Source organism: Periophthalmus magnuspinnatus, chromosome 18 (genome assembly GCF_009829125.3).
Source record: "Periophthalmus magnuspinnatus isolate fPerMag1 chromosome 18, fPerMag1.2.pri, whole genome shotgun sequence".
NCBI classification, from domain to species: domain Eukaryota; kingdom Metazoa; phylum Chordata; class Actinopteri; order Gobiiformes; family Gobiidae; genus Periophthalmus; species Periophthalmus magnuspinnatus.
This window is the reverse complement of record NC_047143.1, coordinates 27,218,201-27,244,582: the sequence shown is the minus strand read 5'-3', so window position 1 is coordinate 27,244,582 and position 26,382 is coordinate 27,218,201. Positions and strand designations below refer to the sequence as shown.

The following is a 26,382-nucleotide window of genomic DNA, read 5'->3' as shown; positions in this document are numbered from 1 at the left end:
TCATCATATTTATACTTTTTAAACTTAGTGTCCTGATGGTTTTACAGTTTTTGCCTCTGGTTCAGTTACTTTTTCATCTGTGGTTTTCAGAGTACAGTTACTTTTACAGTTACTTTTACTTTTACAGTTACTTTTATAAAATCAGATGAAACATGGAGGTTCTTCGTCTGCATTTTGTCTTTGAACTGCACAAAATCAGAGAAAACACAGCTGTGCGCTCCTTCTATAATATATAATACTACAACTGTGTAAAAGTACTTTAAGTATTCAGAACACAGTACTCTGACTGGACCATGTGTCAGAATAAGTTCCATTTTACTGCAGTATTCAGTATTCTGCAGGTAAACACACACACACACACACACACACACACACCCACACACCCCCACACCCACACACACACACACTCACCCACACACACACACACTCACACACACACACACACACACACACCTGATCATCACATGTTTATTATTTTAAAAACGTTTCCTTCAAATGTTTCATGTTGTTTTTGTCTCTTTCAGATTTACTTTCACTTTCACTTTAAACTGTCTGGTAACTGCTTGTACTTGTACTCGAGTATTCCTGAGTAAATACTCTGGCTCTTCTGCTGAAAACTGATCTGTGACAAATAAAGAAATCTGTCCCTTGTTGCTGGGGCCGCGCGCGTCTCCCTCCGCCGCCTCAGCCAATCAGCGCTCAGTGCGTGCGCCACAAGAATCCACAATGTGCGCGCGGCCAGCCCCACTACAAAACCTCCACCACCTCCTCCACCACCTCCTCCACCTCCTCCTCCACCGTGTCTCTGCGGGACGAGGACATTTCAGTCTCTGCGCCTGAATCACGCGCACAGCCCAAAGCGCGTGCTGTTTGTGCGGGTTTATCGGAGCATGAGTCTGACTCTGTGCGCACGGCTCTGAAATGGCGAAGGGGTCAAGTTATAAAAAGGCAACAGGCTCCAGTTCCGGTTTGGAAAAGTTTGGACGCGACAGAAAAAAAACTGAAGAAAGGTCGCGTTTAAAAAAATAAAATATGTTTATTCTGTAAAAAATTAAACATGAGCATTAAAAAAAAAAACATCCTGAACTTAAAATGAGACTGGAGCCACGAGGGCGCGCAGAGACAGAGACACAGACACAGACATTACTCTGGTCCGGGGGGTATTACTCTGGGGCAGCTGCAGTGAGTCACGGGGTAAATGTTTTTCCGTTGGAACAAACTCATTTTATTGTGAAATCCGGTCGCGCGCAGAGGAAGCGCCCGGTGCGCGGTGGGGGTTTGACGAGCCGCTGGCGCTGCTGATGGCGGCGGAGGGAGCGCAGGGAGGAGGGCAGACGCTCCAGACCAGGCCCCGCAGTCACACACCGACCAGAGCCGCGCACCCAGCCCGACGCACGGAGCCGCAGAGCCGCAGAGCCGAGTCCAGGTCCACGGAGCTGATGTAGGTGAGTGCGCACGGGCTGGAACGGGACGCGCGCACGGGGACACATGCATGCGCACTGAATCAAAATGGAGCCGCTGCTTTAGTCCAGGTCTAGGTCCGGGTCTAGCACCGGGTCTAGGTCCGTGTTTGTCCCGGTGAGTCTCACACACAGCGGCTCCTCTGGACTCGGACTTTACGCATTTGATTCAGACTGGACCTGGTCTGGACCCGCTTCAGTCCAGTGTGGACCTGGATTAGACCTGGTCCAGACCCGGTCCAGGTCGCACCTGTCCTGTGGGGGGGGGGGTCTGAGCGCGCGCCGCAGTGAAATTCGCGCCACTCGAACTTGGCCCAAACGCTGCAGCATCAACACCTCCTGGACAGTCTGCTCCTCCTCTTCTCCTCCTCTTCTCCTCCTCTGCTTCTTTTCTTCTCCTCCTCTGCTCCTTTTCTTCTCCTCCTCTGCTCCTCCTCTGTTCCTTTTCTTCTCCTCTGCTCCTCCTCTGTTCCTTCTCTGCTCCTCTTCTTCTCCTCCTCTTCTCCTCCTCTGCTCCTCCTCTGCTCCTCCTCTTCTCCTCCTCTTCTCCTCCTCTGCTTCTTTTCTTCTCCTCCTCTGCTCCTTTTCTTCTCCTCCTCTGCTCCTCCTCTGTTCCTTTTCTTCTCCTCTGCTCCTCCTCTGTTCCTTTTCTTCTCCTCTGCTCCTCCTCTGTTCCTCCTCTGCTCCTCCTCTGCTCCTCCTCTTCTCCTCCTCTGCTCCTCCTCTTCTCCTCCTCTTCTCCTCCTCTGCTTCTTTTCTTCTCCTCCTCTGCTCCTTTTCTTCTCCTCCTCTGCTCCTCCTCTGTTCCTTTTCTTCTCCTCTGTTCCTCCTCTGCTCCACTTTTCATTTATTTATGTATTTTGTGGTTTTATGTCCATTAAAGCTGCAGTATGTAACTTTTCTGGTGGGGGATGTTATTGCTTTGCCTTAAATGTTACACAGTGTGGCATTAAACGTGTCCATTTGCAGTTACAGGTGTTTTATTGCAAAACACGAAAAAAAAAAACTTGAAAAATATTAATTATTACTGAGAGCGGGCTCGCCTCTCCACAGATCCAACCTGCTCCTTGGCCCGATGGCGTCACTTGCTTTTCACCATGGAGTTACTTAAGTTTAATGCCATACTATGGGACATGCCAGGCAAATGATAACATCTCCATGGAGACAAGCAGGTGCCTGTGGTTCCACCTGAAAAGTTCCGTAGTGCAAGTTTAAGTTTTATCTCCGATTTCAGTGGGTTCAGCGTTTAGTCCTTGTTAAGTCTAGTTTTAGTCCAGTTTTAGTCCTGGTTTAGTCCTGGTTTAGTCCTGGTTCAGTCCTGGTTTAGTCCTGGTTTAGTCCCGGTTTAGTCCTGGTTTAGTTCTGGTTTAGTCCTAGTTTAGTCCTGGTTTAGTTCTGGTTTAGTCCTGGTTTAGTCCCGGTTTAGTCCCGGTTTAGTCCCGGTTTAGTCCTAGTTTAGTCCTGGTTTAGTTCTGGTTTAGTCCCGGTTTAGTCCCGGTTTAGTCCTGGTTTAGTCCCGGTTTAGTCCTGGTTCGTAAAGTGCCGTCTTTGTTTCGTTCGTTGGTCGAGTCTTTGGTGTTTGGGGTGAATCTCAATCAGGACTGTGCTAAAGCCCGTCATTGTCACTTTTATCAATAAAGCTTTGTGTTTTTATTTTTTTCAGTTGGCGTACGTCCTGCTCCTCGCCACCAGCTGCAGACGTCATCCGGCCGACAAACAAGCTGCTCGATTAGTCCTGGTTTAGTCCTGGTTTAGTCCTGGTTTTAGACATTGATCAGGTCTTGATTTGGACCTAGCTTAACCTTTCTTTAGCTTTAGCTTTAGCTGTTTTTTATATTCAGTTGACACATTTTCCTCACTAAAATCCTATAAACATAATAAAAAGTGAGGATTTCGATCTTGAGCTGCTTGGAGACACAGCGGAGGCCTTGCTAGGGCCTTTAGCGGTCCGTTAGCGGTCCGCGCGGGATTAGCCGTAGCCGTGGCGTAGAGTAGCTGCAGGAGAAGCGGGGGTGTGATGGAGTACCACTCCGGTGGTAGCCTGCCCCTGCTGGGGAGACCGCGCTACTGCCCCGGTGCTAACGCTAATGGAGGCTACCTGTGTGAGACGGGACACTGCTGCGGCGAGAGCGGCTGCTGCACGTACTACTACGAGCTCTGGTGTAAGTCCACTCATAAAAATAATAATATTAATAATACAGTCGCTTTGTATAACTCCAGATACTTTACACAGAGTTTTCACGCTCCCTGGAACATCTGGAAAATCTGTTTTCCAGATGTAGAAAATTAGAAGAAAAAAGTCAAATATCCTGGAAATATATATATTGAAAACACCAAAATGCAGGAAGTTACAGAGTTTCTTGGGGGCGGAGCTCCAAACCCCCCACACCTCATGTCGTTCCTGTTTGGCGGGACTTTAGCGTCGCACTCGTCCCGTATTTTGCCGTGTTATAAAATACAACACAAAACTCACAAAAGTTCCAGTGACGCAGAGTCGTCAACACTCAGTGAACATGTTTGTCTCGTGTTCTGTCTCATTTGAGTTCGACCAGAAAATATTTTGTGTCATTTACAGAAGAAAATCCAGTTTAACCCTGTGTAAAGTCCTGATTCTGTAGCCACATCTGCCCCGGGGCAGACGGAGACGCCCTGGTCCAGAGCTGGTGTTTCCACAGATACTGAACATTTTTCTGGATCGTTTCAGATGATTTTATGATTGATACATTTTTAAAAAATCTTATTTTAAATAAAATTCAGGGACATCAATTTGAAATTTCTTTGTCATTTTCATAAATGTAAGAACAAGTTTTTCATCATGTGACGATTTTTGGGACGTTTAAAACAGAAACATGAAAAGAGCCAAGTTTAAATGTCTCGATTCTTTTTGTCGTATTAGATTCTAAAAACAAAGAGGTGTTTTGGATCTTAGTTTTTGAGTAAACTTGATCCCCTCATTTTCAGTCCGGGCTGTAGAGTTTGGTGTTTGTAGGTGAAACTTTAAGGCCTGGTCCTGATGTCCCTCTGGGGCAAATGCAGTTTCCCAAATAACTCTGGAGGCAGGATTATTAAATAAAACATGGACCCACCTGTCGTGCAGAGTGGACAGTTTTGTACTTTACATATTGACGTTCGTGTGCTGAGAAACCAAACCTGATCATTAGAGACTTTAGTGGCTCTGTCCAGTTTTGTCCTTTAAATGTTTCCATCTTTGTGAAGCAAAATAAGGGCTGAGTGAGTCTAAAGGTTTAAAGTGGAGGCCGTGTGTTTATTGTATCTCCAGAGTCTAGTACTAGAGTAAAGTTTGAACCGTTTGTTTCCTGTGGCTCATGGGTGTTCGGGTCTGTGTTCTTCAGGGTTCTGGCTGCTCTGGACGGTTCTGATCCTGTTCAGTTGCTGCTGCGCTTATCGCCATCGCAGAGCCAAACTCAGAGTCCAACAGCAGCAGAGACAAAGAGACATCAGCCTCCTCGCCTACCAGGGGGCCTCCTCTTTCCCCTCCTCCATGCTGGACCTGAGTAAGAACCAGGACCAGGACTGGACCAGGACTGAGCCAAGACTGGACCAGGACTGGACCTGACCTGAGCCAAGACTGAGCCAAGACTGAGCCAAGACTGAGCCAAGACTGAGCCAAGACTGGACCAGGACTGGACCCGAACTGAGCCAAGACTGAGCCAAGACTGAGCCAAGACTGAGCCAAGACTGAGCCAAGACTGAGCCAAGACTGAGCCAAGACTGAGCCAAGACTGGATCAAGACTGGACCAGGACTGAGCCAAAACTGGACCAGGACTGGACCAGGACTGAGCCAAGACTGAGCCAAGACTGAGCCAAGACTGGACCAGGACTGAGCCAAAACTGGACCAGGACTGGACCCAAACTGAGCCAAGACTGAGCCAAGACTGAGCCAAGACTGGACCAGGACTGGACCAAGACTGGACCAGGCCTAACCCTCTCCATCCCTCTTCCTCCTCAGGTTTCTTGGCGTCCCTGAAGTTGCCGTCGTACGAGGAGGTGGCGGCGCAGCCCTCCACCCCTCCTCCTCCGTACAGCTCCGTGTTCACCGCTCCCCGATACCCGCAACCCCCCCGCACCACCGACCCCCACCTCCTCACCCAGCACCCAGGGACCCCGCTCCACCGGCCCCTGCAGCCCCTGAGCGACGGGCCGTCCTCGCTCAGCTCCGACAACAGGTCAGAGCAGCAGGCGGACTGAACATCTGCACTGAACATCTGCACTGAACATCTGCACTGAACATCTGCACTGAACATCTGCACTGAACATCTGCACTGAACATCTGCACTTTTACATTTCCCTGTTAAAAATACAAGAGCCTTATACATTTATATGGAAATAGACCTTCACAAATCACTCCAAATACAACTTCAGAGCGTAAACGAGAAGGAAACTACTAAAACCCGCTTAAAATCTCTGAAAAACCGACACCAGAAAACTAAATTCTAGACTCAACACGTATAAACTCGTCCATTTCTCCACCGCGACACATTACTAGCTGCAGTTTTCGCTTCGCACGCACAGTAAAGTCTAATGTGCCGAAGTTTAACAGGAAGTCGATTTGAGGAAGTCTCAAAACGCTTCACCAGCACGACAACCGGTCCTTTGTAACTCTTTGCAGAAGTGTGGCACGACTTCACAATAATCACCACGTCAACTTCGCTTTTAATACATGAAAGATGGAACTATATATTTTGGGACTCAGTTTTTATCGTGGGGACTTTTTGTTTTTGCAGAATTGGTGAGATTTTTCTTATTTTTGTTGTAATACCCCGAGATTTGAGCTGGTGAAGTTTGAATAAGTCCATTCTGTGGCTGATTATCTGTTGTTCTCAGGCCTTTTGACTGATACTGTTTATTTAAAAATGTTTTATTTGGATTATGTTGTTTTACTTAATGGTATAAAGTAGTTTCAGTATTATCGTTTATCAGAATACATCTCTCAAACAATATATCCTACTTCAAAATGTGTTATCGTGACTTACCCCAGAACAAAACTGATGAGGGAAATCGTTCTGTATAGATCGATACTCTGCAGTGTTTAAAAATGATTTAAATGTGTGTGAAATGTCCCGTGCAGGAGCAGGAAGATATATGCCTTTAAATAAAAATAAAAAATAAAATAAAAATAAATAAATAAAATACAATACAATAAAAAAAATAAAATAAAAGAATAAAAATAGAAAAATATAAAATAAAATAAAAAAATACAAAAATAAAATTAAAATAAATGAAAGTAAAATAAATTAAAATACAATAAAAAATCAAATCAAATCTAAATAAATAAATATTCTAAACTCTTAGAAATATTCAAAATTAAACATAATCTTGTTGCTGTTCTTCTAAAAATTTGCACTGTGGCCTAAACAACCCAAAATGTGTTGTCCTCAGAGGAGAACACCAGGTCTCAGGAGGTGAAGGCCTGATGTGCTTCTCTCTGCTGCAGCTGAAGCAGAAGTGAAGCTCTGATCAACTTTAGTCTGAGTCGTTTCACTGTCGACAGGAAACAGCTGGTGTGACGTTCAGCTTGTGGTGTGCGGTTGATTCTCTGACATGTCTGAACTGTTTGTGCTGAAGAATCGTAAGAGTCAGGAAAAGTTTATCCACAGCACAAGTGACACACAAAGTGATTTAAAGTGTTTTACACAATAAATACAACAATAAATACAACAATAAATACAACAATAAATACAACAATAAATACAACAAAACAACAAATCAAAACATAAATAATCATCATAAAAGTGACATTTAAACAGACACGAAACATTCTCCATGTTTAGACCTGGTTTAGTCCTGGTTTAGTCCTGGTTTAGTCCTGGTTACACAGAGTCTAGACTAAACCAGGACTAAACCAGGACTAATCCAGGACTAAACCAGGACTTAACCAGGACTAAATCAAGACTAAACCAGGACAAAACCAGGACTAAATCCAGACTAAACCAGGACAAAACCAGGACTAAACCAGGACAAAACCAGGACAAAACCAAAGCTAAACCAGGACTAAACCAGGACTGAACCAAGACTAAACCAGGACAAAACCAAAGCTAAACCAGGACTAAACCAGGACTGAACCAAGACTAAACCAGGACAAAACCAAAGCTAAACCAGGACTAAACCAGGACTGAACCAGGACTAAAGCAGGACGGTAAATCTACGCTTTAATCTCTAAACATTATGAAAAGTGAAAAGTTCTTTAAACTCATCGTGTTGAATAATTTAGATTTTTTTTTTTTAATATTGTGTATTTTGTTTCTGTCTTTAGCTCCAGCTGCTCCTGTGACTCCTGCTGCCCGTCCTCCCCGTGTAGCTCCTCCCTCTCTGCGCCCGTCACCTACGAGACAGACACAAGCCACACCTCCACGCCCAGCGAAGCCACGCCCCTTGCCCTGGACTCCGTCACCATGGAGATGATCAGCGCGGCCGCCACTCGCCTGGAGCTGCCCCAGGGCAAGACGGACGACTCTGCCGCGGTCACCATTTTAATCGAGGAAACCGATCCGGTAGCCGCAACAGAAAGCGTCGCCGTTGTTGCTGCCGGATCCGCGTCACCTTTGGAAACAATAGCCTCGCCCAATTCGGATGCTACGTTTCCGGTTGGGATTACGCCGCCGATAAAGCAACAACTGGACATCAAAACAGTTACAACCAATCCGACTTCTTGTCCTCAGAGCACAGAAAATTCAAAATCCAGCTCGCCAACGACTAGCCCTCCAGCTAGCTTAAACGTAACAAGAACTTTTGATAGCACCACCAGCCACAAACAGCCAAGGACTCTTAACCTAATACTAGACTCTATGGGCGGGAACACGGACACAAACCCAAGTTTAGTCCCGATTTCGGTCTCCCCGCAGAATCCAAACAGACCTATTTTATCTGATGAGACTTGCACGTCCAAATCAGATTCCAAAACTCCAGAAACTACCCCCGCCAACTCATCTCCCACAAGAACTTTACATTTATTTGCCGACTCGAATGCCACAAATCCTGACCAGCCTATGATCCCGTCACCTCCAAGCCAAGGAATTTCCCATTTTTCTACCAAACCAGCTGGAGAAACTTCAGAATTAGACACAAAAACATCTAATATCACACAACAACATGATAAAGTTACGTGTTTCGTCAAAGGGCCAAGCAAAACTTCGGGAATTACAAGCCCAGCACCTACAAACGAAGTTGACGTTACTAACAACCATCAAGACACGTTTGGGTCTTGCAAACTAACTGCAGAACTGGTGAAATCAACAGAAACGGTAGCTACAAATGTTGACCAAAAAAGTGATAACGTAGATACAAGCACTTTACAAAATTCAGGTATTTTGCGGGCACCCAAAACATTACTCGAACTCGCTTCTTCTCGCCCAGAAACTGCAGACAAACTTGAACCTAAAGTTGCAACGAAAGCTGTAACTCCTCCGCCAGTTCCTGAAACGCTAAATTTAACTGAAAAGCCAAGTTCAACCGATGCGGATTCGAAAATTCAGTCTCCGACGGTTCGCCAAACTCTAGAAATCGCCACAGTTTCCCCAGTTTCAATATCCACACCAGATCACGCCAACTTGGACTGTCCTGTTTCACCTTTGTCCCAAGACGTTGCCTCGAAGGAGTTGAGTTGCCAAGAAAGCACTGCATCGAGTTTGGGTTTTTACAAAGACCCAAGTTTTAATTCAAAAGCTAAGTCGGACTTAACCTTAGCTTCTGATATTCTTTGGTCGACGTTTGATAGAAAAACTGAGGATGTGTCAGACGAGAAAACGTTGTCGAAATCGCTCCCGACGGAGTCCGCCTTGAGTTTAGGCGTCTCCCAGTCGCATAGCCTTAATTTGCAGCACTCTTTTGCAAATTTGCCGGTCAAAAACGAAAATTCAAATTCTTTTTTCCCCGCAATTACAATCCAAGCAGATCCTCCGTCTTTCACGACCTCACCTTCTTCACCTTCCTCGATACCTTCGCCTTCCCTTCCCTCTCCGCCGGGTTCCATGTTGCTGTTGGACCCTCTCGCCGCTCTCCACGTGTCTGAGAAAAGCGCCGCGTCTTCGGGTCACGCTTCGTCTCTGTCCCCCTCTCCGCGGAACACGCAGTCTCCGCCCAAACAAACCCTATTCTCGCCGTGCGTAGACGTTTTCGAACCCGTGAACCCCAACTGGGACGACGAGGAGTCCGAGGAGCAGGCCGACGAAGAGTACTGCGAGGATAGCGACGTAGCGGCGGACGAAAGCCAATACCGACACAGAAGGTTAACGGGGGATTCGGGTATCGAAGTTTGCCGTTGCCGAGTTGAAGACGAAGACGACGACGACGATGAGAAGGAGGAGCTGAAACAAGATGGCGGCAAAGACGGAGGAGAGAAGAAGTTATTCGTCGGCAGTGCGGAGCTTCACGACAGCGTGGATTGTCCGGTGAGGAGCCAAAAGGGCGGAGACGACTTAAGTTTGTGTAACACGGAAACGACGCAGGGTCCGGATGAGAAAGTGGTGATTTCTGTTGAAACTGTGTAATCTGGAAAAACAAAGGGCACGAAACGATTGTAAATGAGGGATTATTCTTTATCGGATTCATGGGAAATGGGAAAACAACAATATTAAATGAGTTTAATTAACAGTTTCATCTTGATAAGTGGATTTTGGACTGGTTTTATAAATGATAAATATTGTTGGTCACTTAAAATAAGAGATGGAAAGTACTGTTAAGAAAAAGTACTACTTAGACTTCCCATAATTTGGGATTTGGGGGATTTTTAAATGCACCGTTTCATTAAAAGACACAAGCAGCAACAAATCAACACCAGAATGAACCAATAATTCGTCCGAAAAAGGTTATTATTCACTTATTCTCACTCCACAGCTCAAATCTGATCATATTACAACAAAAATACCACAAATTTACCTCAATACTTAAATATCGAGGCCCAAAATACACTGCTCTAAGTTTGAAATACTGAACGATAAGTTGATGTAGTGATTATTATTCACAAATCCACCCAGTTTAAGAGTCTAACCGTTTAATTTTGTTTCCATTATAATGAAAAACTAAATAATAAATAATAAATAATTGCACTTTTTTAAGAATTTTGCCTTGACCTGTCAGTATTTCCAGTACTTTTTCTGACTTTAAGTGCAACAATGTGTATTTTTACTGTGGTCAAACAGATCGGACACAGATTTAGTTCAAACTGGTTTAAATTATTGGTTTAATATTGTTGTTTTCTCATAATTCAAGTGTGTTCATTCGCTCTGCTGTTTTATTTACATCTATAGTTTTGTTTTTGGTTTGATTATTTAGACGTCATAAGTTTTATCGAAAATGGAAACTCTCTTTTACAAATTGACTGACCTGAGTGAACTTTATAGAAGTTTAACAAAATATTCTGGACTTTTGGTTTGTACAAAAGGTGTTAAAAAAAAGAGGCAAATACAAGACGCAAGACAATATCAAATACCGTGACTGAGTGTGACGTCACCACAGCTTCAGCTCCAACTGCAGCTCATCGTTGCTAGCATAGCGGCTAATCTGGAGACGAGCTTCATATTTCGATTTCGAACATTTAAGACCAAAACGACGAGTCTGACAGTAACAGTTACAGAGAGAGTGGACACAGTTGTTCAATAGAAAGTGAATTGGAGTCAGAGTCGACGGAGCAGGAAGTGCGTCCACGCTCACTTCCTGTTTGGAGCGCGGTGGCTAGCAGGTTAGCTACGTCCATTTATGTAAACAGTCTAAGATGGAGTCTAAACTGGTTCTTAAACGGGACGAAATCTGGTTTAAATCTGCAGCTAAACAGCCTAAACTGTTCAATTTTTAAACCACTACTGCGCAAAATCACTTTATTCAAATTAAAACGTCAAAATGTGCAGAAAAAGTTTAAAATCTATTCCTAAAATGACAATAACCTGCTGGAATGTGGCTGGATCTTGCCTTGAGTTTTGACGCCTCTAAATGTTTCAGTCGTTAGTTATAAGTTCAAGACCATTTTTATCGAAAATTGATCAAATTAAAACCCGTTCGAGCTTTTCAAACACATCTACCATCAACTTCCCTTATGGCTTTGTGTCAGATGCCCTCCCATGTGCAGTAAAATAAGGCAGATTTTGTGTTGGTTGGAAAATGATCGCACGATTCCAGATTAAATCCAGACTTAATTTAAATCAGGTTCAGTATTTTTTGGATTTTCGTTTTGCAGATTCCTCAAATTCCCAAACGTGAGAACCCTGGACCTGTTGTCATTTCTATTATTAACACCAGGGGGGCACGTACCACCGTTTGAGACCCGGTGGAGTTTGTGACGCACAGAATTAGTCAAAAACAGTGACTGGTTTTGTTTGTATTTTGGACACGAGCGTAGGAGCAGCAGTTAGACATCGGGTTATTATCGTCCTCAGTGGAAGTTAAACAAAGGATTTCTGACGTGAAAAACTGACAAAGAGGCGACTTTTTGTGTCTCTTTTGGATAATCGTGCGGCGTCGGGGCTTTTTAAAGAGCGCGGCGGAGAAAACGGCGGCAGAATTAGCTCATAAAGACGTTTTTTGAGATGATTCATGGTTAATATCTCTGTAATTCCTGAAACTAAAACTGACACAAAGCTCTACGTTCTCCTCCTAAAGATGATCCATGGAACTTTTCCGGCGGAGGGGTCTGTCACCTGCTCGTCTCCATGGAGATGTTACTGCTTTATTTACCTGGAATGTCTCACAGTGTGGCTTTAAACGTGTCTGTCCCGCGTTTACTCAATTCCAGGTGTTTTGTTCGCTCATAAATGTCGTGGAAAAACGTGTGTCCTTACTGTGAGTGGGCTCGCCTCTCTACAGATCTGGCCTGTAACACGACCCCCGGGGTGTGTGTACTGCTAGTTTCCATGGGGATAGATGAATTTAATGCCATACCGTGGAACATTTCGCTCCACGGAGATGAGCAGACGAGCAGGTTCCATCGCGAAGTTGCCAAAATTAAAGACGATAAACTGGGAGATGTTTTTAAAAGTTCTTAAAATGGCGGGTCCTCCTTCACCTCCTTCTCCTCCTTCTTCACCTCCTTCTTCTCCTCCTTCTTCACCTCCTTCTCCTCCTCCTCGCTCTGTGACTTTACTTTCACTGAATCCAACCAGTACAAAAGTAGAAGTGTGATTCCATAGACTTTCTGTGGGTATTTTCCGACAAATGATATATTTTGTGAAGTGATTTGAAAGTGAATAGCAATATTTTTCATGAGCAATTGTGTAAATACAGAGTTTGGTCTCGTGGAGCGACACCGAAAACGCTTTAAATAAATATACGGCGCCGTCCACTGCAGCGGGACAGGTCAGACGTTAAAGGTTTTAAAAATGTAAAAAAAAAACTAAAATATTTTAATATTTAGAAAAAATTTAAATTGAAAAAAATATTACGGTCGTGATGAATTCCCCTGAACTAATTATTGTAAATCTACTTTTTATCTTAGTTAATCCTGTTTTAGTTCTGGTCTAATCCCTGAGTAAGATTCTGCTTTAGTCCTTTAAGACCCTGGTTTAGTCCTGGTTTAGTCGATGGTTTAGACCTGGTTTACTCCCTGGTTTAGTCCTGGTTTAGTCCTGGTTTATTCCCTGGTTTAGACCTGGTTTACTCCCTGGTTTACTCCCTGGTTTACTCCCTGGTTTAGTCCTGGTTTAGTCCTGGTTTATTCCCTGGTTTAGTCCTGGTTTAGTCCTGGTTTAGTCCTGGTTTATTCCCTGGTTTAGTCCTGGTTTAGTCCTGGTTTAGACCTGGTTTAGGCCTGGTTTAGACCTGGTTTACTCCCTGGTTTAGTCCTGGTTTAGACCTGGTTTATTCCCTGGTTTAGTCCTGGTTTAGTCCTGGTTTAGGCCTGGTTTAGTCCTGGTTTATTCCCTGGTTTAGTCCTGGTTTAGTCCTGGTTTAGACCTGGTTTAGGCCTGGTTTAGTCCTGGTTTATTCCCTGGTTTAGTCCTGGTTTAGTCCTGGTTTAGTCCTGGTTTAGACCTGGTTTATTCCCTGGTTTAGTTCTGGTTTAGTCCCGGTTTAGTCCTGGTTTAGTCCTGGTTTGGTTTAGTCCTGGTTTAGACCTGGTTTAGTTCTGGTTTAGTCCTGTTTTTTTGTTTTAGTTCGTCATGAGTCATGGCTGTACAACAGGACACTTTATATATATATATTTATATATTTATATTTTTACAGGACAATAATATTTTTTGGTTTTGAAAAAGTCCAAACTGAGACTTAAATCTGTCGTTTTGACCGTTTTGTCGTGGACGGCTCCGTATCTTTAAAATGAGACCTCTTTTTTTTCCAGCGCTGACACGACGACGAGGTTTGAACGGTTCATCTGATTGGATCTAGTTTTACCGCATCTGAAAGAACTATCTGTGATCTCATTGGTTGATATCGACCAATGGGAACATCTTATTTTAAACCCTGTTTTCATGCTGCATTACTACAACTTCAACTCATTCTCGTTGGAGGCTTTCGACGGACTGAAAAAGAACTGAAAAATCTACAAAAACTCGCCAATTTCAGAGTCGGTTTCGCAGAATTCAACCAACAACAAGAACTGGATCATTTTGTAACTCGTTTGTCACGTTTTGAGCTGAACTTTAGACAGAATCCGAGCTCAGAAAACGTCTGAAATCTGGAAATTTGTTGTTGAAAAAACCTTTGGTAGATTTGAGCAAACTGAGCAGTCGATGTCGTGCTTCTCTTGTTGTGGTTTTGATGATATTACGTGCCATTTTTACGCGATACTGTTAAACTCTTAGCTTTTAGATTTGAGAAGTTTAAACGAGTGAATGACGAAACGTGTGGAAATATTCGCTCGAGAATCTTCAGCCTTACCAGCTCCGCCCCCGAAAAACGGATTTGGATTTTATGACGACAAATTGGACTTTTAATGTGAAAGAAACGCTGCTCGAGAAACCTACAGCTGCGTTAACGACATTCGCACTTAAAGCTAAAGCTGCATTACGTAACTTCCCGTCGAGGGTTGCGCCACTCGCTCGTATCCATGGAGATGCTATTGCTTTACCTGAATCATGTCCCGCAGTTTGGAATTAAACTTTTTTTTTTTTTTTTGTGTTAAATTACAGGTGTTTTTGTTGCTCAGAGTACCTCAAATACACGTGTTCTTATTGCGATGGGGGTGCCTCTCCGCAGATCTGACCCGTAATGTGTCTAAAAAAGTGAAATAATCCAAACTTACCGAGTAAATAAATAAATAAAAAAATAGATAAAAATGTTTTGACTCCGTTTCGGGTCAACAGCTGGTAAATTTGTGGATTTTTGAATTTTTTTTATTTTATTTTTGACATAAATCGTTTTTTTTGTTTGGGCGAATGACATCGGCGAAATGTCCATCGCGTCCCATCGGAAAACGACATCTGTGTGATTTTTTTTTACCGATATACTGTAAAAATCTGTGGACTTTATCCTAAAAATTTGACTTCTGTTGATTTGAGGTGCACTTTAGATTAGCGACGGTGTGTTTTTTTTGAAAAGCCGAAAAACGATGGAGCTCGTGTAAACTCCGCCAAACTCCACAAAGCAACGAAAAAATATATTTATGAGGAGCCGACGCTGCAAAAAACTACATTTATCTGGATTTGAGCTGTTGAAATGTTGATTTAATATGTGGAAAATGTGTCAGATGCCCTCCCGTTTTATATTCTCGTGCTCATAACGGAGCTGGACAGGATTTTATTCCCATTTATTTACGTAAAAACGTCCGGCCCAGTGCAGATCTACGGTAGAAGCAGCTCCTGACGTCAAAATCCAATCAAAAAGCGAAAATCAGGAAGTACGTGTTATCTTGCTAGTTGTTAGCTTAACCGTCACAGCCAAACTCCGCTCTGGGGTCTGAAAGTTGTAAAAAAAACACTTATAAACTCATCTTTTTGAATAATTAAGATGTTCTGAATGTGTAGAGAGTCACTTTGGACGAGTACAAACTGTTTTTCACGTTTTTAAAAGAGTAAAAATCAAAAAACGGCTCCGCTAAATCGCGACGGGAGGACGTAGCCGTGGTTTTTTGCAGCGTACGTCGACCTCGTTGATTTGTGAATGGCTAAATCCAAACATGCGACAGTTTTAAATTTCTTGTGTAAAATGCAGTTCATGATAATAACAATAATAATAATAACAATAATAATAATAATAATAGTCGTTCTGGACACGGCCCCTGGTTCTGGTGTGATTCTGTTAAATGAGAGTGTGTGATACTCGGCCTGTTGTAACGTGTGACAAACAAATAAAACTGGAAAAAAAAACATCGGGCTCGTTTTTCTCTGTTTTTGTTTTGTGTTTTTTGTCTTAAAGTCGCTGTAACTGAACTGACGAATAATAATAATAATAATATTATTATTATTATTATTATTATTATTATTATATAACATAATAATCTGTCAAATAAAACTGTTTTTTTAGGATCTGGCAACACAAGGAGACGAGCTGATTCTGCTCTGATTGTCACGAGAAACAAAAACGACAAATGAAAAGAAAATATGAAAGTCTGTATTTGATTTGAAAATGATGCAGGACTAAACCAGAACTGAACCAGGACTGAACCAGAACTAAACCAGGACTAAACCAGGACTAAACCAGGTCTAGGTCGTTGCACATATCTCGTGTCTTGGTCCTTGGTTCGAGGTCGTTGATAAAATGAAGGCCACAATAACACTGAGCCTCATGGTCCAAATGAAACAAAAAACATTTTATTTTTCATTTAGACTTTTCCTATTACAGCCTCTGAGAACAAACGAGGACTAAACCTGGACCAAAACAAGGACTAAACCTGGTCTAAACAGGGACTAAACCTGGACCAAAACGAGGACTAAACCTGGACCAAAACAAGGACTAAACCTGGACCAAAACAAGGACTAAACCTGGACCAAAACAAGGACTAAACCTGGTCTAAACAAGGACTAAACCTGGACCAAAACAAGGACTAAACCTGGACCAAAACGAGGACTAAACCAGGACCAAAACAGGGACTAAACCTGGACCAAAACGAGGACTAAACCTGGTCTAAACGAGGACTAAACCTGGACCAAAACAAGGACTAAACCTGGACCAAAACAAGGACTAAACCTGGACCAAAACAAGGACTAAACCTGGACCAAAACAAGGACTAAACCTGGCCCAAAACAAGGACTAAACCAGGACCAAAACAGGGACTAAACCTGGACCAAAACAAGGACTAAACCTGGTCTAAACGAGGACTAAACCTGGACCAAAACAAGGACTAAACCTGGACCAAAACAAGGACTAAACCTGGTCTAAATGAGGACTAAACCTGGACCAAAACAAGGACTAAACCTGGACCAGAACAAGGACTAAACCAGGACCAAAACAGGGACTAAACCTGGACCAAAACAAGGACTAAACCTGGTCTAAACGAGGACTAAACCTGGACCAAAACAAGGACTAAACCTGGACCAAAACAAGGACTAAACCTGGACCAAAACAAGGACTAAACCTGGACCAAAACAAGGACTAAACCTGGACCAAAACAAGGACTAAACCTGGTCTAAACGAGGACTAAACCTGGACCAAAACAAGGACTAAACCTGGTCTAAACGAGGACTAAACCTGGACCAAAACAAGGATTAAACCTGGACCAAAACAAGGACTAAACCTGGACCAAAACAAGGACTAAACCTGGTCTAAACGAGGACTAAACCTGGACCAAAACAAGGACTAAACCTGGACCAAAACAAGGACTAAACCTGGACCAAAACAAGGACTAAACCTGGTCTAAACGAGGACTAAACCTGGACCAAAACAAGGATTAAACCTGGACCAAAACAAGGACTAAACCTGGACCAAAACAAGGACTAAACCTGGTCTAAACGAGGACTTTTTCTCTTTATTCTTTTTAGTTTTCCCTTCTGTTGTTGTTTTATTTCCTGAGCTTCACTAAACTAAATGTTTTATATGGACGAGCTCGGGGTAGAGTCTCTGCTCCTCCACGTGGAGAGGAGCAGCTGAGGCTCGGGCATCTGGTCCTGGAGGAAGTGTCTGGAGTGAGGGAAGTCTCGTCCAGATGGAAGAGGTATTTTTACACTTCATCTGTTTTTCATGTGAATCATTATTTTTATCTGTATTTACATAAACATTTCGACTAAAGGACACATGACTTTTCCCATGTGTTTTCTCAGAGGTGCACTGTTAACATGCTAGTTGTTGTTAACAAACTGTGTAAAAAGGAACAAATGAAAAAAAAGACTAACAGATTAATTAAAACGACTTGAATTCTACTTGAATCATAATGGAGCCGTTAAAGAGACACTCTGGAACTTTTCTGGCACAGAGTTTGTTGTTGCTTTGCTTGGAATGTTCCGCAGTATGGCATTTTTAATTACATCATCAGTCTTGGCTCAAAATGACCAAGCAAGAAAAACTTGGATTACTGTGAGTCGCCTCTCCACAGATCTGACCTGCGAGTAGCAATAAGTTTGACTAATGCCACACTGAGGAACATTCCAAGCAAAGCAAAAACATCTCCATGGAGACACCCCCGTTCTCCTCCCCCTGTGCTCCTCTTCCCCCTGTGCTCCTCCCCCTGTGCTCCTCCTCCCCCTGTGCTCCTCCTCCCCCTGTGCTCCTCCTCCCTCTGTGCTCCTCCTCCCCCTGTGCTCCTCCTCCCTCTGTGCTCCTCCCCCTGTGCTCCTCCCCCTGTGCTCCTCCTCCCCCTGTGCTCCTCCCTCTGTGCTCCTCCCTCTTTGCTCCTCCCCCTGTGCTCCTCCCCATGTGCTCCTCCCCCTGTTCTCCTCCCCCTGTTCTCCTACCCCTGTGCTCCTCCCTCTATGCTCCTCCCCCTGTGCTCCTCCTCCCCCTGTGCTCTTCCCCCTGTGCTCCTCCCTCTGTGCTCCTCCCCCCGTGCTCTTCCCCCTGTGCTCCTCCCCTCTATGCTCCTCCCCCTGTGCTCCTCCTCCCCCTGTGCTCCTCCCTCTGTGCTCTTCCCCCTGTGCTCTTCCCCCTGTGCTCCTCCCTCTTTGCTCCTCCCCCTGTGCTCCTCCTCCCCCTGTGCTCCTCCCCCTGTGCTCTTCCCCCTGTGCTCCTCCCCCTGTGCTCCTCCCTCTCTCTCCTCAGGTTTAAATCCTCGCTCGTTCCTGTGTCTTCACTTTCACCATGTTCTCTCTCTCCCTCTCCTCCTTCTCCTCCTCCTCTGCTCCTGTTCTCTTTCTCTCTTTTGCAGCGTTCACATTTGTCCTCGTGCTCTTGTCTTCGTGTCGTGGGACGTCCCGGGTCGGGGGGGTGCCGTGTCTGCCCCGTGTCCCCGTGTTGGGCAGCCTCCCCTGGGTGTCCTCCTCAGGTCTGCCCCCTCACCTCCTCTTCACCGGGATCTCCAGGAGGTACGGCTCACGTGTTAATGCTTCGCTGGTAATGTTCCGCAGTGTGGCGTTATCCATCTCCATAGACACCAGGCCGAGGTGCAGGTCAGATCTGCGGAGAGGCGAGTTGTTCAATAACACAAACTCCATGTAAATGACTAAATGTTGGCTGGTTTAGTTGAATGCCACACTGCGGAACATTTCAGGCCAAGTAGTGTTATCTCCATAGAGACTCTCTCTCCTCTTATTTGTTCATATCTCTCTCTTCTTCTCCAGCTGGGTCACCTCTCTCTTCTCCTCTCTTCTTTTTTTTCTCTCTCCTCTGTTTTATATTTTCGCTGCAGTTTGTCTGTTACTTTCTGTTGTCACGGTGATGATCTCTATGATTTTATTAGACCTCATGGATGGACCCTCTCACTTTACATCAGACTCTCTCTCCACTTCTCTGTCTCTCTCTCCTCTCTCCCTCCTCTCTCTCTCTCCTCTCACTCGTTCCCTCCCTCCTCTCACTCGCCCTCTCCCTCCTCTCTCTCTCTCTCCTCTCCTCTCACTCGTTCCCTCCCTCCTCAGGCTGGGGCCCCTGTTCTCTCTGTTCCTGGGCCCTCACTTCACTCTGGTGGTGAACAGTTTTGATTTGTCTCTCTCTCCTCTCTCCTCCTCTCCTCCTTCTCTCCCTCTTCTCTCTCCTCTCCTCTCACTCGTTCCCTCCTCTCACTCGTTCCCTCCCTCCTCTCTCTCTCTCACTCGTTCCCTCCTCTCCTCTCACTCGTTCCCTCCCTCCTCTCACTTGCCCTCTCCCTCCTCTCTCTCTCTCTCTCTCCCTCCTCTCACTCGTTCCCTCCTCTCACTCGTTCCCTCCTCTCACTCGTTCCCTCCTCTCACTCGTTCCCTCCTCTCACTCGTTCCCTCCCTCCTCTCACTCGTTCCCTCCCTCCTCAGGCTGGGGCCCCTGTTCTCTCTGTTCCTGGGCCCTCACTTCACTCTGGTGGTGAACAGTTATGATTTGGCTCGTGAGGTTCTTGTGACCAGGGGGAGGGACTTCGCCGGACGCCCAAATATGGTCAGACCAAAGTGACATCATCATCATTAACATAATGCCCGCCTTCTCGCCGCGTTCACGTTTAAAAACCGTCCAATCAGGTGACCACAGACCTCCTGACCCGAGGAGGGAAGGACATCGCCTTCTGTGACTATTCTCCTCTGTGGAAAAGTCACCGCCGCCTCGTCCACACCTCCTTCACCCTGTTTGGAGAAGGAACGGGACGACTGCAGGAGATCGGTATCTGCGCCTCCTCCTCTGCACCTCCTCCTCTGCACCTCCTCCTCTGCACGTCATCCTCTGCAGGTCCTCCACTGCACCTCCTCCTCTGCACCTCCCCCTCTGCACCTCCCCCTCTGCACCTCCTCCTCTGCACCTCCCCCTCTGCACCTCCTCCTCTGCACGTCATCCTCTGCAGGTCCTCCACTGCACCTCCTCCTCTGCACCTCCCCCTCTGCAGCTCCCCCTCTGCACATCCTCTGCACCTCCCCCTCTGCACCTCCTCCTCTGCACCTCCCCCTCTGCACATCCTCCTCTGCACCTCCCCCTCTGCACCTCCTCCTCTGCACGTCATCCTCTGCAGGTCCTCTACTGCACCTCTCCCTCTGCAGCTCCCCCTCTGCACCTCCCCCCACCTCCTCCTCTGCACCTCCTCTTCTGCACCTTCTCCTCTGCATGTCCTCCTCTGCACCGGCCCCTCTGCACCTCCTCCTCTGCACCTCTGCTCCTCTGACCTTCTCTGACCTCCTCTGCTCCTCTGACCTCCTCTGCTCCTCTGACCTCCTCTGCTCCTCTGCTCCTCTGAGGACACAGGATAACCACTCTGCCGCTGTGTTGTCAGTCCTGTCTGCCGTGGACGACCTGGTGGAGGAGCTGTTGTCCAGCAGGGGGCGCTGTTTTGACCCGTGCGCCGCCGTCACTCGGGCGGTGACGAACGTGGTGTGCACCCTGGTGTTCAGCGCCTCCTACAGGCCGGAGGACGAGGAGCTGCAGGAGGTGATCGGCTACAACAACGGCATCGTCCAGACCATCGCCGCCGGAGCGCTGGTCGACATCTACCCCTGGATGAAGGTCAGAGCGACGCCGGAGTATCGAAAACATGATGATCGATACTGAAACTGGTATTATGAAACTTCAGTATCGCTTGTTTCCACGGCAATGTTACAGTCTTGCCTGGAATGTTACGCAGTACGGCATTAAACGAATCCAATCTTGCGTTTTCTGAGTTACAGCCATTTTTTATTGCTCAAAAAACCCCAAAAAAAACCCTGCCCCTGTTCTGTTAAATCCTTGTAACCATGGAGACAGATAAGTTTAATGCCGCACTGCGAAACTTTACAGGCAGAGCGGCAACATCTCCATGGAGACAAGCAGAAGGTTTAAGGTTTCAGAGTGATGGGACATCGGGACAGTTCTTAAAGCAGGTTAGAATTTAAAATAACAAACTGACTTTTGGAGGGAAAAAAAAAAATCAAAATGGCGTCAAAACGAAGAAGAAGAAGAACAAGCAGCAAAGCAAGACGTAAATTTAATACATTTATTTATGTTTTTGTCAGTATTTTCCAAACAGTTCTCTGGACAAACTGAAGCGGTGCATCAGGGTCAGAGACGAGCTGCTGCAGAAGAAACTGGACCAACACAAAGTACGACGTCCACTTTAGTGACTTTTTACGACATTAATAAAACAAAAAAAAATTCAAATTTGTTCAAAAAAGTTGCCGCCATTTTGGAACAAATGTTTAAACTATTTTTTAAAGCAGAACTAAACACGAAATCCACCTTTTTACTATTAAACTGAACATGAACATGGAGGTTTCTGCCTAAGTCTAAGTGTGTGCCGCCATTTTAAGTAGTTGGTGACATCACAAAAGACTGTCCTGATTATAGCCAGGTGTTTCTGACGCACACACCTGAGTGCAGCTCCTCCAGACTCCGCCCCTCACTCTAAAGACTTTTTTCCTCCAGGCCTTAATGAGCGACGGTGACCCCGGTGACCCCCGTGACCTCCTGGACGCGCTGCTCAGAGGTCAGAAAGGTGAAAGGTCAAGTGCCATCTCAGACGATCACGTTTTAATGACCGCGGCCGAGGCGTTTGGGGCCGGAGTCGAAACTACGTCAACGACTTTACTGTGGATCATCGCCTACCTGCTGCACCACCCAGAGGTCAGAGGTCAGGACTGGACCGGGACTGGGCCGGGACTGGACTGGGACTGGACTGGACTGGACTGGGACTAAACCAGGACTGGACTGGGACTAAACCGGGATTGGACTGGGACTGGGACTAAACCGGGACTGGACTGGGACTAAACTGGGACTGGACTGGGACTGGACTGGGACTGGACTGGGACTGGACTGGGACTAAACTGGGACTGGACTGGGACTAAACTGGGACTAAACCGGGACTGAACCGGGTCCAGACCGGGACTAAACCGGGACTGGACTGGGACTAAACCAGGACTGGACTGGGACTAAACCAGGACTAAACCAGGACTGAACCAGGACCAAACCAGGACTGAACCAGGACCGAACCAGGACTAAACCAGGACTGAACCAGGACTGAACCAGGACTGAACCAGGACCGAACCAGGACCAAACCAGGACCAAACCAGGACTAAACCAGGACTAAACCAGGACTAAACCAGGACTGAACCAGGACTAAACCAGGACTAAACCAGGACTGAACCAGGACTAAACCAGGACTGAACCAGGACTGAACCAGGACTGAACCGGGCCTCGTGTCTTGTCCAGGTCCAGACTCGGGCTCAGGTGGAGCTTGAGGACCGGGTTGGTCTGGATCGTCCGGTTCTGGTCTCAGACCGGACTCTGTTGCCGTTTGTTGAGGCCGTGATCCAGGAGGGACTGAGGATCCGACCCGTGAGTCCAGTCCTGATCCCCCACACCGCCATGACCCAGACCAGGTCAGGACCAAACGAGACCCGGGTCCCCCGCCTTCTGGTCTCCATGGAGATGCTCTTGCTTTGCCTGGAATGTTCCACAGTGTGACATTAAACGTATCTGTCTCTTTTATTCACCTACAGAAATAAAAACATACATTCTTCCTGTGAGTCGCCTCTCCACAGATCTGACAGATAACCTGACCTCATGATGTATCTGCATGTCTCCGTGGAGACAGAAGTTTAATGCCATACTTTGGAGCATTTCAGGTAAAGCAAGAACATCTCCATGGAAACAAGAAGATGGCAGATCCACCACCAGAAAAAAATGAACAAAAGTGGATCTTGCAGAGAGTCTGCTTCTTGCTTGTTTCTATGGAGATGGTACTGTTTGCCTGGAATGTTCCACAGTATGGCATTAAGCAGCATAAGTGTAAGTATGTCCACTGAGATGAGCAAGTTACAAGTCAGATCTGTGAAGAGGCGAGCCTGCACACAAAAAAAATGTTGTCCAAATGTTTGTTTGTTTTTTAAATAAGAGCAGCTGTGTTTGATGCATGATAGATGTGTTTAATGCCACACTGTGGGATATTCCAGGCAATAACATCCCTGAGCAGGAGGTAGAGCCCCCGACACAAAAGTGACGTAGTGCATCTTTAAAGCTATTGTAATCTTTGAAGTGAGCTGTAAACGCCGAGGAGCTGTGTGTTCTGCAGGAGTTAAATAGTTTAATATGTTGTGTCTTGTTTTTTCCCTGATTAAAATACATGGAAGTCTATGTGTTTTTTCTGTGCAGTTTGGGGGGACACTCCGTCCAACCGGGGACACGTGTCCTGGTCAATATGTGGGCCATTCACCACCAGCCACAACACTGGGACCGACCGGACCTCTTTAAACCAGGTACTGGACCAGGACTGGACCAGGACTGAACCAGGACTGGACCAGGACTGAACCAGGACTGGACCAGGACTAAACCAGGACTGGACCAGGACTGGACCAGGACTAAACCAGGTACTGGACCAGGACTGGACCAGGACTGAACCAGGTACTGGACCAGGACTGGACCAGGACTGAACCAGGACTAAACCAGGACTGGACCAGGACTGAACCAGGACTGGACCAGGACTAAACCAGGTACTGGACCAGGACTGGACCAGGACTGGACCACGACTGGACCAGGACTAAACCAGGACTGAACCAGGACTGGACCAGGACTGGACCAGGACTGGACCGGGACTAAACCAGGTACTGGACCTGGACTGAAGCTGAAAGTTTCAAACTGAAGCTGCACTAAACCACAAACACTTTTCTCATTTCCGTTTTCCTCAGAGCGTTTCCTGGACGAACGCGGCGAGCGATATTCTCCTTCTGGTTTCCTGCCGTTCGGGGCGGGGCCTCGGGTTTGCGTGGGCGAGTCATTGGCCCGTCTGGAGCTCTTCCTCTTCCTGTCGTCTCTGCTGCAGCGAATCAGCTTCAGCCTCCCGCCCTCTGAGCCCGCCCCCAACCTGCAGGGGGCGCTGGGCGTGGTGCTGCAGCCTCTGCCCTATCGGGTCGTGGTCACGCCCCGGCCGGGCTGGGGCGAGAAACACTCTACCAACTGAGCCACGGTCGCCTCTGCTGGGAGACAGTGTAATACCGGCTTCTTCCCACATGGGGGCAGACAAGTGCATTTACTGACAGAAAAACAACAAATATACAAATACACAAAGTTATTTTTATTGTTCTTTTTCAATAAATCATTTTAAACCGACTGGACCCGGTTTGTCATTTAGAAAACTCATTTATGTTTAGTCTGGTTAAGTAACTAAAAGAATAAAAAATACTTTCAGACAAACGAATAAATAAATATATCGTGAGAAAAACACAAGTGAATGTGATTTTTACGTCTCGAGTTTGACAAAAAATAAATAAATAAAATAAGAATATGTTTTATTTTCATAGATTATTTTTCCAGATTTAGTTTGTTTTCATCCCTGAGAGTTTGGACGGCTCTCTAGCGCCTCACAGTGGTCATGTGATGTTGCCATGTCGTGATTGGTCAGCTGGTTTAAACAGGTTTTGGTGCCGTCTTTCTTCCGGCGGAGGCGGAACGACAGCGCCACCTGCAGTCTGACGTCTTCAGGACAGTGTCTCAGGTGTGTGACAGTAAAACGGCCCCTCGTCCCGGTTCATAATCTATAGTTTTGTCGTCCTCTGTCCCGTGATGTTTGCTCCTCCGTTTCATAATGTGGTTTTCTCTGGACGTCCACCGTGAGGCGCTAGTGAGTCCGAACGGAAAGAGAAGAAAACAAACAAAAAATAAATGAATCAACAGATGATCAAATAAAACACATTTAACAATATGGACTAAACCAGGACTAAACCAGGACTAAACCAGAACTAAACCAGGACTAAACCAGGACTAAATCAGGACTAAACCAGGACTAAATCAGGACTAAACCAGGACTAAACCAGGACTAAACCAGAACTAAACCAGGACTAAACCAGGACTAAATCAGGACTAAACCAGGACTAAACCAGGACTAAACCAGGACTAAACCTGGACTAAACCAGGACTAAACCTGGACTAAATCAGGACTAAACCAGGACTAAACCTGGACTAAACCAGGACTAAACCTGGACTAAATCAGGACTAAACCAGGACTAAACCTGGACTAAACCAGGACTGAACCAGGACTGAACCAGGACTAAACCAGGACTGAACCAGGACTAAACCAGGACTAAACCAGGACTGAACCAGGACTGAACCAGGACTAAACCAGGACTAAACCAGGACTGAACCAGGACTAAACCAGGACTAAACCAGGACTAAACCAGGACTAAACCAGGACTGAACCAGGACTAAACCAGGACTAAACCAGGACTAAACCAGGACTAAACCAGGACTAAACCAGGACTACCATCTAAACGTCTCATGGTCGTTGGACTTTTACATAAGGAGTGTGGGAATGTCGGGCGTTTCCATGGAGACAGCAGCAGATCACATGGTGCTGTGGGAGGGTCATGTGACTCAAGTGAGACCGGCTTAGATTCATCTTTTTAACACCGACTTATGTAATGTGGACGATCACAGCGGGACAGAACCGGGTCAAATGTAGACCTGGTTTAGTCCTGGTTTAGTCCTGGTTCAGTCCTGGTTTAGTCCTGGTTCAGTCCTGTTAAGTCTTCCTTCTGATTCATGTGTTTTTTTGTGAGTGGTCAGTGCATTTGACCCGTACATCAATGTCCTGGGTTGGTTCTGGTTCTGGTCTTGGTTCTGGTCTTGGTTCTGGTCTTGGTTCTGGTCTTGGTTCTGGTTCAGTCCTGGTTCAGTCCTGGTCCAGGTGTCATCTGTTGCATTATTGAGAGTGTTCAGACGATGGCACCAGACTCTGCACACTCCCTCCATCCTGCAACACACAGGACAGATTAAGACCTATTTTAGTCCTGTGTTAGTCCTGGTTTAGACCTGATTTAGACCTGGTTTAGTCCTGATTTAGACCTGGTTTAGTCCTGATTTAGACCTGGTTCAGTCCTGATTTAGACCTGGTTTAGTCCTAGTTTAGACCTGGTTTAGACCTGGTTTAGTCCTGGTTTAGTCCAGGTTTAGTCCTGGTTTAGTCCTAGTTTAGTCCTAGTTTAGACCTGGTTTAGACCTGGTTTAGTCCTAGTTTAGACCTGGTTTAGACCT

The 26,382-nt window shown here is 45.9% G+C and overlaps 2 protein-coding genes across 4 annotated transcripts; both read left to right on the top strand.

Moving 5' to 3' along the window:
* The first annotated feature begins 1,243 nt into the window (after positions 1 to 1,243).
* LOC117385983 (mucin-2-like) lies at positions 1,244 to 12,986 on the top strand. 3 transcript variants are annotated; one of them, XM_055229088.1, is made up of 5 exons: positions 1,244 to 1,445; positions 3,124 to 3,622; positions 4,814 to 4,975; positions 5,432 to 5,648; positions 7,736 to 12,986. In XM_055229088.1, exons 2-5 carry the CDS (start codon positions 3,478 to 3,480, stop codon positions 9,966 to 9,968), a joined length of 2,757 nt encoding a protein of 918 aa, XP_055085063.1. In that variant the 5' UTR covers positions 1,244 to 1,445; positions 3,124 to 3,477; the 3' UTR covers positions 9,969 to 12,986. The 3 variants fall into 3 exon arrangements, with proteins under 3 accessions (XP_055085063.1, XP_033839182.1, XP_055085064.1); XM_033983291.2 differs by having other exon boundaries at positions 1,282 to 1,441; XM_055229089.1 differs by lacking the exons at positions 1,244 to 1,445; positions 3,124 to 3,622; positions 4,814 to 4,975; positions 5,432 to 5,648 and adding an exon at positions 6,084 to 6,211.
* A 4,841-nt stretch (positions 12,987 to 17,827) lies between these two features.
* LOC117386124 (steroid 17-alpha-hydroxylase/17,20 lyase) lies at positions 17,828 to 24,313 on the top strand. Its single transcript, XM_055228906.1, is given in 11 exon segments — positions 17,828 to 17,856; positions 18,538 to 18,649; positions 18,652 to 18,800; positions 19,719 to 19,839; positions 19,920 to 20,058; positions 20,660 to 20,889; positions 21,375 to 21,461; positions 21,784 to 21,981; positions 22,567 to 22,736; positions 23,509 to 23,612; positions 24,042 to 24,313. Coding segments are annotated over 11 exon segments (1,611 nt in total).
* The last annotated feature ends 2,069 nt before the right edge of the window (positions 24,314 to 26,382 follow it).

Bases quoted from the DNA above. Each gene is read 5' to 3' on its own strand.
- LOC117385983 (XM_055229088.1), top strand. From the start codon at position 3,478: ATGGAGTACCACTCCGGTGGTAGCCTGCCCCTGCTGGGGAGACCGCGC. The intron at 3,623-4,813 runs GTAAGTCCACTC...TGTGTTCTTCAG, and splicing joins GTACTACTACGAGCTCTGGT to GGTTCTGGCTGCTCTGGACG. The intron at 5,649-7,735 runs GTCAGAGCAGCA...TTCTGTCTTTAG, and splicing joins TCGCTCAGCTCCGACAACAG to CTCCAGCTGCTCCTGTGACT.